Below are 13,692 nucleotides of genomic sequence, written 5' to 3' on the forward strand. Positions count from 1 at the left end.
AGTATTTTATTTTTTTTGATGCTACTACAAATTGAATTATTTTCTTAATTTCCTTTTAAGATTGTTAACTGCTAGTGTATAGAAATACAGTTGAATTTTGTATATCAATTTTTTGTCCTGCAACCATGCCAAACTTGTTTATTAGCTCTAATAGGTTTTTTTGTGTGGATTCCTTAGGTTTTCTATATCCAAAATCATGTTATCTGCAAATAACAATAGTTTTACTTCTTCCTCTGCAATCTGAATGTGTTTTACTTCATTTTCTCGGTTGCCCTGGCTAGAATCTCCAGTGCAGTGTTGAATAGAAGTGACAAGAGCAGACATCCTTGTCTTGTTCCTGATCTTGTAAGGAAAACTTTCAGTCTTTCATATTAAGTATGATATCGGTAGATATCGGTAGTGGGGTTTTGGTAAATGCTTTTATCAGTTTGAGGCAGTTCCCCTCTCTTCCTAGTTTGTTGAGTGTTTTTATCATCAAAGGCTATTGGATTTTGTCAGACATTTTCCTGTGTCTGTTGAGATAAACATACGTTTTTTGTCCTTTGTCAGACTTTTTTCTGCATCTATTGAGATAAACATATGGTTTTTGTCCTTTGTCAAACTTTTTTCTGCATCTGTTGAGGTAAGCATATGGTTTTTGTCCTAATCAGCTTAATATTGTAGATTACATTGATTGATATTCATATGTTGAACCAACCTTACATTCCTGGAATAAATTCTACTTGGTCATTGCAAACTTTGAGGGGTTTCCCAAGAACACCCTCAAGTTTGTTAATAATTCGTTAGACAAACTTACAGAACCCACCGAAAGCTGTTATACTCACAATTATGGTTTATTACAGCAAATGGGTACAGATTAAACTCAGTCAAAGGAGAGACTCATAGGGCAGGGTCTAGGAGACTTCCAGGAAGAGCTTTCAGTTGTCCGCTCTCAGTGGAGTTATGTAAACAGCACTTACTTCCCCCTACAGTAATAAGTGAAAATAAGCGTAGACTGCTGCCAACCAAGGAAGCTCCCCTGAATGCAGTGTTCTGAGTTTTTATTGGGGTCCAGTGAAATAGATGTTGACCACCCTTGTGGCTGACTCTACTTTTTGTAAGTGCCAGAATTGGTTTGCTAACATTTTGTTGAGAATTTTATGTCTATATTCATAAAGGATATTGATCATTAGTTTTCTTGTGGTGTCTTTGGTTTTGGAATCAAGGTAATTCTGGTCTCAATGCATTAGGATGTCTTCTTCCTCTTCTGTGTTTTGGAGGAGTTTGTAAAGGATTGGTGTGAATTCCTCTTTAAATATTTGGTAGAATTCAATTATTTCTCTTCTTTTTGTTTTTATTTTCACTGATTTCTGTTTTTATTGTTATTTCCTCCATTTTGTTTTCTTTGGATTTGTTTTGCTCTTTTTCTGGGTACTTGACATGGAAGTTTAGCTTACTGATTTTCATCTTTGTTGTGTATGCATTTTTAGTGTTTTCAGTTATGCTTTCACAGGTTTGGCTACTTCCCAATTTTATTATATCATTATACTTTTATTTTTACTCAGTTAGTTGGATTTATTGATTTCCCTTGAGACTTCAGTGACCCATGGATTATTTAGTAGTGTTTTATTTAATTTCCAAGTGTCTAGCAGAGATTTTTCTGTAATCTTTCTATTGTTGACTTCTTGTTTTTAATTCTTTTGTGGTTAGATAACATATTTTTGCGTGATTTCAATTCTTATAAATTTGTTTTGTTTTATGGCCTAGAATATGGTCTGTCTTGGCATATGTTTTATGATTATGCTGTTATTGGGTGATGTTTATAAATGTTGATTAGCTCCTGTTGGATGATGGCATTGTTGAATTCTTTAATATACTTGCTGATCTATCTTTCTTTCTTTCTCTCTTTCTTTCTCTCTCTCTCTCTTCTTTCAGACAGAGTCTTGCTCTGTCACCCAGGCTGGAGTGCAGTGACTTGATCTCAGCTCACTGCAACCCTCCACCTCCCAGGTTCAAACGATTTTCGTGCCTCAGCCTCCTGAATAGCTGGGATTACAGGTGTGTGCCATGTTGGCTAGGCTGGTCTCGAATTCCTGGCCTCAAATGATCTGCCTGCCTTGTCCTCTCAAAGTGCCAGGATTACAGGTGTGAGCCACCGCACTTGGCCTTTGATTTTCTTTCTAATTCTATCCATTGTTGAGAGTTGGGTGTTAAAATCTCCAACTGTAGTTGTGGATTTGTCTGACTCTTCTTTCATTGTGTCAGTCTTTGCTTCACATACTTTGCAGCTCTGGATTGCTATTCTTGCTGGAGTGACCCTTTTATCATTACATAATGTCCTTCTCTGTCTCTGGTAATTTTCTTGGCTCAAGTCTACTTTATCCACTTTATAGCCCTGCCTGGTTTCTTTTGATTAATGTTTATATGATGTGTTTGTCCATTCTTTTTCTTTCAGCCTGTCTATATCATTATAACTGAAGTGAGTTTCTTGTGGTTGGATCCTGTTTTTTTGTTTGTTTTGAGACAGTCTTGCTCTGTCTCCTACACTAGAGTGCAGTGGAGTGATTTTGGCTCACTGCAACCTCCACCTCCTGGGTTCAAGTAGTTCTCCTGCCTCAGCCTCCCAAGTAGCTGAGATTACAGGCGCGTGCCAGCACGCCCGGCTAATTTTTGTATTTTTAGTAGAGATGGGATTTCACCATGTTGGCCAGGCTAGTTTCATACTCCTGACCCCGGTGATCCACCCACCTTGGCCTCCCAAAGTGCTGGGATTACAGGAATGATCCACCACAGCCAGCCTGGATCCTGTTTTTTAATCCACTGTGCCAATCTTTGTTTTTCAATTGGTATATTTAGATCATTCACATTTAATGCAGTTATTTATATGTTAGGGCTTAATTCTGCTTTCTGCCATTTTAGTTTTTGCTTTCTATTCTTTGCCTTTTGTTCTCTGTTTTCTTTTTCCAACCTTTTTATGGGTTGCTTTTCTTTCTTTTCTTTCTTGAGACTGGGTCTCACTCTGTCACCCAAGCTGGAGGGAAATGGTGCAACCTCGGCTCACTGCAGCCTCCACCTCCCAACCTCAAGCAGTCCTCCCACCTCAGCCTTAGCCTCCAGAATAGCTGGGACTACAGGCATGCACCACCACACCTGGCTATTTTTTGTAGCGATGGGGTTTTGCCATGTTGTGCAGACTGGTCTTGAACTCCTGAGCTCAAGTCTTTTTCTAGCAATGGGGTTTTGCCATGTTGCCCAGGCTGGTCTTGAACTCCTGAGCTCAAGTCATCTGCCCACCTCGGCCCCCCAAAGTGCTAGGATTATAGGCGTGAGCCAACATGCCCAGCCTACTTGATTTTCTAGTGTTTCTAAGTACAGTTATTCCTCAGTGTCTACAGGGGATTAGTTCCAGGACCTCTCTCATATATCAAAATCTGTGAATAGTCAAGTCCCACAGTCGGCCCTGTGGAACTCACATATAAAAAAGTCGGCCTTCCATTTATATGGGTGTTGAATTCCTAAGAATACTGTATTTTCAATCCACATTTGGTTGAAAAAATCCGTATATAAGTGGATTCACACAGTTTAAACCAGTTTTGTTGGAAAATCAATGGTATATATCTTTGTGTAGCTTTTGTGGTTAAATGCTCTAGATTGGTGTCATCATTTTATCAATTCTGGTGAAATATAGAAATCTTACCTCCCTTTCTGTTCTTTTACTCCCCCTATTCAATATATAGTTGTCTTAATGTTTCCTCTGCATACATTTAGAAGCACATAAGTCAATGTTAGGATTTTTGTTTCAGCCATCAAACATAATTTAGAAAACTCAAGAAAGAAAGCCTGTTATATTTACTCATATTTTTGCTTACCATATTCTTTCTTCCTTCTGGATGTTCCAAGATTATTGTTTCCTTTCTGTTTAGAGAACCTCCTTTTGTCATTTTTTTAGGGTAGGTCTGCTGACAACAGATTTTCTTAGTTTTCCTCTATCTGGAAACGTTTTGATTTTGCCTTCATTTCTGAAACATAGTTTTCCTGGGAGTACAATTCTAAGTTGATTGTTCTTTTCCTTTAGTTTGAAAAATGTGCACTTTATGGCTTCAATGGTTTTACAAACTTCGGACATCAAGTGATCCACCCACCTCAGCCTCCCAAAGTGCTGGGATTACAGGCATGAGCCACCACGCCCAGTCAGCTTCCATTGTTTTTGATGAGAAGTTTGCTGTCATTCAACTTGTTTTCCCCTATAAAAAAGGTGTTATTCTCTAGACACTTTCATAATTTTTTTTCTTTTAGTTTCAGAAGTTTAATTATAATGTGGCTTGGATAGATATATTTGGTTTTAAGCTATTTGAGTTTCCCTAAACTTACAGAATCTGTAGGTTTATGTTTCTTGTCAAATTTGAGAATCGTTTAGCAGTTATTTCTTCAAGTACTTTTTCAGCTTCCCTTTTTTTTTTTTTTTTTGAGACCGAGTCTTGCTCTGTCGCCCAGGCGTGCCAGTTTAATGGCACGATCTTGGCTCACTGCAACCTTTGCCTCCCAGGTTCAAGCAATTCTCCTGTCTCAGCCTCCCAAGTAGCTGGGACTACAGGTGCTTGCCACCACACCTGGCTAATTTTTGTGTTTTTAGTAGAGACAGGGTTTCACCATGTTGACGAGGCTGGTCTTGAACTCCTGACCTCAAGTGGTTCGCCTGCCTCGGCCTCCCACAGTGCTGGGATTACAGGCATGAGCCACCATGCCCAGCCAGCCCCTTTCTCTTTCTCCTCCCCTTCTAGAATGCAGATGCCGCAAAAGTGAGACTGTTTTATTATCCCATGGGTCCTTGATGCTCCGTTCCTTTTTGTCAGTTTGTCTTCTCTCTGTTGTTCCTGTTGTTGTCTTCCATTCAGTGCTTCTTTCCTCTGTCCCTTTCATCCTGCTGTTGAGCCCACCCATTTTTTATGTATGGTACTGTTTTTTTTTTTCAGTTCTGAAATTTTTATTTGTTTTTACTTTATATCTTTTTTCCCGTGGCTTCCTTTTTCTTTGTGCATGCTTTCCGTTTTTCCATTAGCCTCAGGTGTTATTGTAATTGCTTGTTGAAGCGTTTTTATGAGGGCTTGTTTAAAATCTTCGTGGGATATTTTGGACATTTCCGTCATCTGGAACCGTCATCTGGAACCATCATCTGTTAATGGTCTTTTTTCATTTAGCTTGAGATCTTCCTGTGTTTTTGGTATTACAAGTCATTTCTGATTGAAAACAGGGCATTTGCACATTAGGTTATGAGACTGGGTCTTGTTTAAACCTTCTCTTTCAGTTGGCCTTCTTTGACGTTCCTCTGGCTGAGGAAGGTGGGGATGTTACCTCATTACTGCCAGGTGGAGGTAGAAGTGTCAGCTCTCCACCAGGTCTCTGTTGACACCTGAGGGGGCTAGTCAGCCCTGGGCAGAAGTGGCATCCCCTCTCCTTATCTGTTTCTGCCAGCACAGTGCTGGTTTGTTCTTGGTATGGTGAGAGTCTTCACCCTCCGTTAGACCTCTTCTGACAGCTCACCAGCTGGAGAAAGAAGGGGAACCTCTTTCCTGCTGGACAGAGACAGGATGCAGGCTCCCAGTGTGGTCTGTGTTGCCTTAGTGGCAGGGGTTGGGTGGGGATCAAGCCTCAGCTCCCTATTTGGCCTTCTCTGAAGCTCCTAAGCAGAGGTATTGGGGTCCTTCTTACAGTCTTTCAAGAATGGACTTTAGGACTCCTTCTTCAGCCTTTGATGATGTAAATGGGGTTAGGGCCTCAGTTTTTCTGTGGTATTTGGCTGGAGTAGAGCAGTTATTGTCTAAGTGTTTTCTCTCTTGCTGGGCTGCCCCTTTTCTAGTCCTTTGGCCAGAGAGAGCAGGCTTTTGTATCTTCTCTTTTGATCTGCGCATACTGGCATTTCTGGGTTGCTGGTTTCTCAGTTTCATGCCATGGATATAGGAAGGGAAAAGAAAACCGAGGGGACCCACCACCACGTTTTCCCTTGGGAAACGTTTGTTTTTTAGAAAATGACCTGGGCTTTTAGTAGTGCTTAGTGGGAGGATTAGGGGAAAGGATGTTTACTCCATCTTATTGGAAGCAGAATTCTTCTGAGCTATTTTTAACTGGTTAAGACTTCATGTATTTAACGGTCTTGTCTAGTAAAATTTCTACTGTATGGTATTGGGATAAAATAATATATTTCATAGCTAAACTAACATAAGATAACATAATTATTTTCTAAAGGGCAACAGATGAGAATGACTTTGCCTGATATAGGAGGGTAAACCTTTTAAATTTAACTCTGCGTTCTGTGCCTAGGTTGGGGCAAACACAATGGATAATCCTTTGTTGAAATACAGTGCAAAGGATTACTTCTTCAAAGCTGCCCTGTGCCACTTCATAGTAGACGAGTTGAATGCCAAGGTAAGGAGTCCTTCAGCACTGATTGACTGATTTCCTTGAGCACTGATTGACTGATTTCACCCATAAGAATACGTACACATTCTCTCTTGTTCTTGGTATCATTTCATTTCGATTTTAGTACCAAGAATAAACTGGGTACATTAAAAATGAGTATTATTCTGTGATACGTGTCCCAGTTGTAATCTTTTAACAGCTGTCAAAGCTGTTCTCAAAAGTTACCTGATAGTTTATAGCCGTACCACCCTGAACACACCCAATCTCATCTGATCTCAGAAACTAAGCAGTGTAGAGCCTGGTACTTGAATGAGGGGCACTGCCTGGGAATACTTAGTGCTATAGGCTTAAATATATGTATATGTTCACTGGTAGCCACTGTTTTTTTTTTTTTTTCCAGTAGTTTTGCTTTAAAGAAATTAAGGGGCCAGGTGTGGTGGCTCACGTCTGTAAACCCAGCATTTTGGGAGGCCAAGTGGGGTAGATCACCTGAGGTCAGGAGTTCGAGACCAGCCTGGCCAACATGGTGAAACCCCGTTTCTACTAAAAACACAAAAAAATTAGCAGGGTGTGGTGGCGGGTGCCTGTAAGTCCAGCTACTTGAGAGGCTGAGGCAGGAGAATCACTTGAACCTGCGAGGCAGAGGTTGCAGTGAGCTGAGATCGCACCACTGCACTCCAGCCCGGGTGACAGAGTAAGACTCCGCCTCAAAAAAAAGAAAAAAGAAAGAAATTAAGGAACTAAGGGAGGAGACAATAAGAGTAGGATAATATCCATTTAAAAAACAACCAAAACAACAGGCAAGCTCAGAAATGGTGTTGGAGTGAGGACTGGGAAGAAGTTGGAAAGCACAGTGAGTACTGGGAGCCAAGAGGCAAAAAGACAGGCAGCCTTGGTGTGGCCAGTGTCTGGAGTTGGAAGAGCAGAATTAAAGCCAGTAGGAGAAACTGTTCTTTCTGTCAGCTTCGAGCAGGAACCTAAATGTAATTTATTTGGAATCTGGACTGTATTAAGAACTTCTCCATTTAATGGATGGATACAGATACCTGGTCTGAGTGTTTAAGAATTCATTTTCATTTACACTGTCTTCTTGGCAGCAGCCTAACTCAGAAAAAAGTAGTTTAGAAATTATTCTTTATTGAAATGGAAAATTCAGAATAGACAGATTTTCTATGTTGATTCTGCTGTTGAGTTTAACTACATGCTTCTTCAACACTTAATAGGATATAGGTAGATCTTATTTGAAGCTGATAGAATGTTGAAAGCTTTGTTTAGTAAGTCTGAAATTGATGAGTGGTTTTTCTCTCTCAGCTTGCTCTTGAGAAATATGAGGAAATGTTTCCAGCATTTACTGATTCAAGAGAATGTAAATTATTGAAAGTAAGTAATATTAGAACTTTGAAGAAAAATGCTTTTGCTCTGTTAGGTGACAGCACCTAAGTGGGATTGGGTATGAAGTGAAGTTTTAATCTATAAAGTCTGCTAACTGAGGGGCCCTGGTACTTTCCTGCTTTCGCATTATAGGTGTTCAAATGCAATTAAGGTCAGAAACATGTAGTTGTGTTCTGAAATAGGCACCTAAGAAATGTTAGTACAAAAGCTAGATCCCTAACTTGGCTCTTGACTTGTATACGAGTATTTCCTCAGTTGTGTGCAATATTTGGCAACATTGGTATTATACTTAAAGTATATATTTAGAAATGGGACTTCATCTTACAGAACTGTTTTTTAAAATATTTTTATGCTACCAGAAACTCCTAGAAGCTCATGAAGAACAGAACAGTGAAGCTTACACTGAAGCAGTAAGTTATGCTTTTGGGACATGGTACATTATTTGAAGATTTAAGTTAAAGAAACTTATTTTCCTTTTCCTTATGTAAATTCTGAATATTTATTTGAACATGACTCCAGCATACCTTAAGTTGTATTTTCCAAACGTCACCTTTTATATATTACACAAATTAAACAGTTCCATTAGCCATGCTGAGATTCAACTTATACTCAAAACTAATTTAGCTGTGAGACTAGTTCAGGAGCAAATATTCCATTTATATTCTTATAATTTGCTGTTTTAATTTTTTCTTTTGAAAATAATCTGACCCATAAATAAGTATAAAGTAAAATTAGTTAAGGCCAGGCACGGCTTCTCACACCTATAATCCTGGCACTTTTGGAGGCCGAGGCAGGCAGATCATGAGTCAGGAAATCGAGACCATCCTGGCCAACATGGTGAAACCCCGTCTCTACTAAAAATATAAAAATTAGCCCGACATGCTGGCACACGCCTGTAGTCCCAGCTACTCGGGAGGCTGAGGCAGGAGAATCGCTTGAACCCGGGAGGCAGAGGTTGCAGTGAGCGGAGATTGTGCCACTGCACTCTAGCATGGTGAAAGAACGAGACTCTGTCTCAAAAAAAAAAAAAAATTAAATATAATTTAAAATATAAAAACTAAGTAGTGAGAATTTGCTGTATTTGTGGCATAAAATAAATGGAAGGTGGCCAGGCATGGTGGCTCACGCCTATAATCCTAGCAGTTTGGGAGGCCAAGGCGGGTGGATCACCTGAGATCAGGAGTTTGAGACAAGCCTGGCCAACATGGCGAAACCCCATCTCTACTAAAAATACAAAAATTAGCCAGGCATGGTGGAGTGTGCCTGTAATACCAGCTACTCGGGAGGCTGAGGCAGGAGAATCTCTTGAACCCAGGAGGTGGAGGTTGCAGTGAGCCAAGATCACGCCATTGCATTCCAGCCTGGGCAACAAGAGTGAAACTCCATCTCAAAAATAAATAAATAAGTAATAAATAAAAATATATATATTAAAAAAATGAGGGTTTTTTCTTTATACTTTTTGTTTTTCCATCTTTTGCCATCTCATGTTTAGAATCAAGCAAAAAAATTTTTTTTAATATATTTTGAAACAGAGCCTCACTCTGTCACTCAGGCCAGAGTGCTGTGGTGTGATCACGGCTCACTGCAGCCTCAACTGCCTGGGTTCAGGTGATCCTCTCACCTCAGACTCCTAAGTACCTGGGACTACAGGTGCACATCACCACCCCCAGCTAATTTTTTTTTTTTTTTTTTTTTTTTTGTATTTTTTTGTTGAGACAAGGTTTCACCATGTTGCCCAGGCTGGTCTCTTAACTCCTGGGCTTAAGCTTTCCACCTGCCTTGGCCTCCCAAACTTCAAGGATTACAGGCATGAGCCACTACATCCAGCCTCAAGCAAATTTCTCAGTAGCCTCCTGTAACATGTTAATCACAGCTCAGGCGTGATAGTGGAAAGGAATGTTTTCCTGTCTAACTTTTGCCTACCACATCATATTCATCCTATTGTAATTTTATTCTTGGGTAATGCATTGAAATGTGTTAATTCCGCTTCCATACATATTCTAACTCTGTAATTAATGTTTTCCCATGTTTGGTGAGTATTAATTTTCCATATTCCTTTCAAATTTTTATACAATGTCCAGTTTCTTTTGCCACAATAATTATGACTTAATGAATTTTTTTCTTACACATGTTTGAAAACAGAGAAATGTCAAGCCCAGGAACTTGTCACTAGTATCATCAAAATAGTAACAGGATAATGAAAAAATAAACAATTTTTTAATGAAGAAAATTATAAACTGGAATGATTAATTTCAAATGATGAAGAAAGTTAGTAGATTATGGCTGTAAAGGTATAAACAGCTTGGGTTACTATTATTTTGTGTTTTTAATGTATTTACATGGGGTAATTCCTGTTCCTCTTTCCTTACACTAGGTGAAGGAATTTGACTCAATATCTCGCTTGGATCAGTGGCTGACCACCATGTTGCTTCGCATCAAAAAGTCCATCCAAGGGGATGGAGAAGGAGATGGAGACCTAAAATGAAATGTTTTTGTCTTTGTGGCATGCAGCTAACTCCTCTTTAGTTTTGTCTTAGGGTCAAGTGATCTTTATGGGATCCCTATTTAATGGCTTAATTTTGTTGCATATGAGCCAGACGGCCTGTGTATTATTTAAGCTCGCCAAGTCTGTGTTGCTGTGAAATGAATGAAGGAGAGGCTCCTGTTCATCTTGTGGTAATGATGGGTTGTTTCATGCTCATCAGAACCCCCAGTGTTTTCTGAGAAGTACTTCAGAATCTCATTCCTCATATTTCATTGGTATTTGCGGAGCCTGTGTTTAATGTTGCCACGTGTTTTTATGTCCTTTTTGTTGGACTTGAGTACTCAACCCAGTTGTTCTCATAGATGCTTTGCATTTTCTCTGTGCTTTGGCATCTGGATATGTTCTTTAAATGTGTGTTTAGTTTAGGACAGTTACTAGGAATGAGTTTATAATTTTATTAGAAATCATTTCTATTTTTGTTATCCTGTGATTATTTTGATGGTGCTAGTGACTAGTTTCTTTGCTTTTTGTGTTGTTGCGTATGCTAACATGTGCATGGCAAAAATTGAGAATAGCCAGGGTCTGTAGGCATCACATTGTGAGGAAAGGAGCTTTCTGGAAGTACTTGCTTCATGTATGGATGAGTGTCAAAGTGAATTTGATTTGTACTTAGACACACGCACACACACACACACACACACATCACATCTATTATAAATGGAATTTTTCTCTTTTTCTGGAGATAGTTTTCACTTTTAGTTGGAGGAGAAATCCCTTTACATTTGCATTAAAGTATTTTAATTGGCACAGCCTGCTCATTATTTTCATGTTTATACACTTTCCCACATTGAGGTGGTGTGTTCTGTGCTGTGGCTATAGAAATCTTGGTCAGGGCTGGATAGATTATCTAAGTCAAGCTTGAGAATGAATGTATGTAATTTTCCTGTTTATTGCACAAGATAGGTTAGGTGGGGTGAATGTGGTACAGGAATGTCCTTTATGCCCAAGTGGGCAAGAACCCCAACTTGTTTCTCAGGGGACTTGATTGTTCTCTTAGCTGGTGGAATATGTTGGCTTATGTGTTTGAACTCTGTCATGTTTAATTGGTTTATATAATATATGTATGCTATCTTGATTCATGAACTTGATTCTATTATTTTATATGCGGATATTGTACTTTAGACATATGCTTGTCTCCTGAATGTCCTCTGCATATTTTATAGTTAAATGATTCATATTTGAAATGTGTTGCCAGACTTAACCCAGCAGACACTCTGACATCACGGAGCTTCACTGATGACAGGTAACGAAACTTCCTATGTTACATCAGGTAGTAGCAAGTAGTATTGCAATGTTTTCATTTTTGGTAGCTCTCAACTGGAATTGGTAGTGTTTCCAGGCCAAGGGTCGAGTCAGGTTGTTTGAGAAATGATGAGTAGGTCAGTCTAGGAAGAAAGAGAAAGTAGCAGGAAAGGAAGTGGGAAGGGCCAGCCGAGGACAGATTGTAGAGGATCCACATCAGGTGGCCACAAGGACTTGCAGGCTATAGTTATGGTGGTGACATGCATGAGGTGGGCTGGTAGAGCAGGAAGCTCTGTGATGTCACGGCATCCACTGGGACTACAGGTGTACTGTAGTCCCCACTACTGGGGGTGGCAATGAAGATGCTCTGTCTGTTGGGCCCTAGAATTTAATGTGGATTTCCTCCTTCCTTCCAAGTTCTGAGATTCTTAAATCAGAGCTGGCTGTCTCTAGAGGTAAGACCTGGAATGGAGTCCAGTTGGTACTTTTTCACTCCTTCTTAGAATCTCTTATGAAAAAATGATCAGAGAGAAAAATGAAGTTTTGTTTCCCTACCTAATATCGTACAACCAGCCAAATGCACTTTTGTGAAAATGGGGTGTGAGGAGTGGTTCTGCAGCTTGAGTCCTCTGGTTTTAAGTAGTTTGTTTCTACTTGTTTAAAGAATCTTCTGGTCTGACCACTTAAAGTAAAAACCAAATGATTTATTTTAGGGCAATTATGTTTAGCTTTCATCTTGATACTCCAACAGACCCCTGTCTGAATGGGTATTTTTTTTTAACAATAATGTTTGTAACATTTTGTTGTGTCAATTGGAGGGTCACTTGTTTGTATTGCAATAAACACTGGGACCAATTCCGGGGTTAAGAATTAATTTTTGGAATTAAATTTTGTTTTTAATATTTCACATGAAAAGAATCAAAGTAATTGTAATGGCTAGAAGAGACCTGCCAGAAGATTAAAAAAAAGAATGAGAGAAAAGCCCAGTCAGTGATGTGCAAACTTACTTCCTTTAAATGTCCCGTGGATGTAGGACAGTGCCATGTTTCAAGATGCCTGTGAGCTAGGTCTTCAAGATTTATAGAATGTTACTTATGAACAAAATATAATTATTTATGGTACAATTCTTGTACTTTAGCAAATCTGGAGTTAGTTCATAGTCAAAGTCAGTTAATATTTCTTACAGGAAAGTTTTGCATTTTGTGGCAACATTTTTATAGCTTGTGTGAGTTCCTTTTTTTATTTAATGATTTGAAAGCAGTATTTTTGCACAGTCGTGACCGTGTGTGGTGGCGTCACTGTAACCAAAGTATATGCACCAGCCCTTGTGCATTTATTGTTTCTCCTGATTTTGTGCATTTAAATGTCCAAATGCAAACCTTTTTGACTTCCTTTGGAGGACTTGGCAGCACAGCATGCCCCCGTGACCTGCCTGCTGTGGTATGAGCTATGACCAAGAGCAGAATTCCTGCTCCATGGAGTCCTGAGTTGCTCTGGGGCAGGGGATTACATTATGAAAACTAACCATGTGTAACAATAAATCTACCTTAGCAGAAAAAGTATGTTTGTTTTATTTTAACCTGTAAAGTAGAAATTATCAGTAATATTTTGATGAGTCTTGTTGCTAAATTGGCATAGGTCAAAAGTAGCTTCCATTGTTTCAAGTTGTTCCCGTTAAGATTAAGGCAACAGACATTAATACTCTGTAGGCTCCGGTCATTTGATGGGAATTCCAGGGCACCGTAATGGTTTTGCAGACTGAGGGTTTAGAAGGAAACCCTGGTTACTTCTGTTGATGCAGTCCACTAAAGTACGTGATAACCCTGCAGACCTCACATTCTTATCCCTTCCTTGAATCCTTTAGGGTCTACAGTTACTTGCAAAGTTGAGGAAGGCATGGTTGCTGGAAGACTGGTGGGGAGGTGAGGCACCCCTAAGCCTGACACTCTCCTACCCCAAGAAAGTACCACTCAACTATCTGGTCAGTGTGGGCATTTATCTTAATTTTGCAAAGTATCTGCACAGAGAGAAGAGATGCCCCTGGGGAAGGGTCAGTCCCACTGACCACTGGGGCCTGAAGTTCTGATGAGGAAGAGGACCCATGGGGGGTAGTGCAG

At 39.6% G+C, this 13,692-nt stretch overlaps 1 protein-coding gene across 4 annotated transcripts in view; it reads left to right on the top strand.

The window, feature by feature from the left end:
* The window catches only part of NAPB (NSF attachment protein beta), a 46,924-nt gene extending 33,790 nt beyond the window's left edge, over positions 1 to 13,134 (top strand). For all 4 annotated transcript variants that reach the window (XM_055265100.2, XM_055265099.2, XM_055265101.2 and 1 more), the window contains 4 exons: positions 6,298 to 6,402; positions 7,708 to 7,776; positions 8,148 to 8,198; positions 10,163 to 13,134. In XM_055265100.2, the coding sequence (XP_055121075.1) occupies positions 6,298 to 6,402; positions 7,708 to 7,776; positions 8,148 to 8,198; positions 10,163 to 10,273 (336 nt within the window). In that variant the 3' untranslated portion in view covers positions 10,274 to 13,134. The remainder of the gene's footprint in view (positions 1 to 6,297; positions 6,403 to 7,707; positions 7,777 to 8,147; positions 8,199 to 10,162) is intronic.
* Positions 13,135 to 13,692: the final 558 nt, after the last annotated feature.

Source organism: Symphalangus syndactylus, chromosome 24 (assembly GCF_028878055.3).
Source record: "Symphalangus syndactylus isolate Jambi chromosome 24, NHGRI_mSymSyn1-v2.1_pri, whole genome shotgun sequence".
NCBI classification, from domain to species: domain Eukaryota; kingdom Metazoa; phylum Chordata; class Mammalia; order Primates; family Hylobatidae; genus Symphalangus; species Symphalangus syndactylus.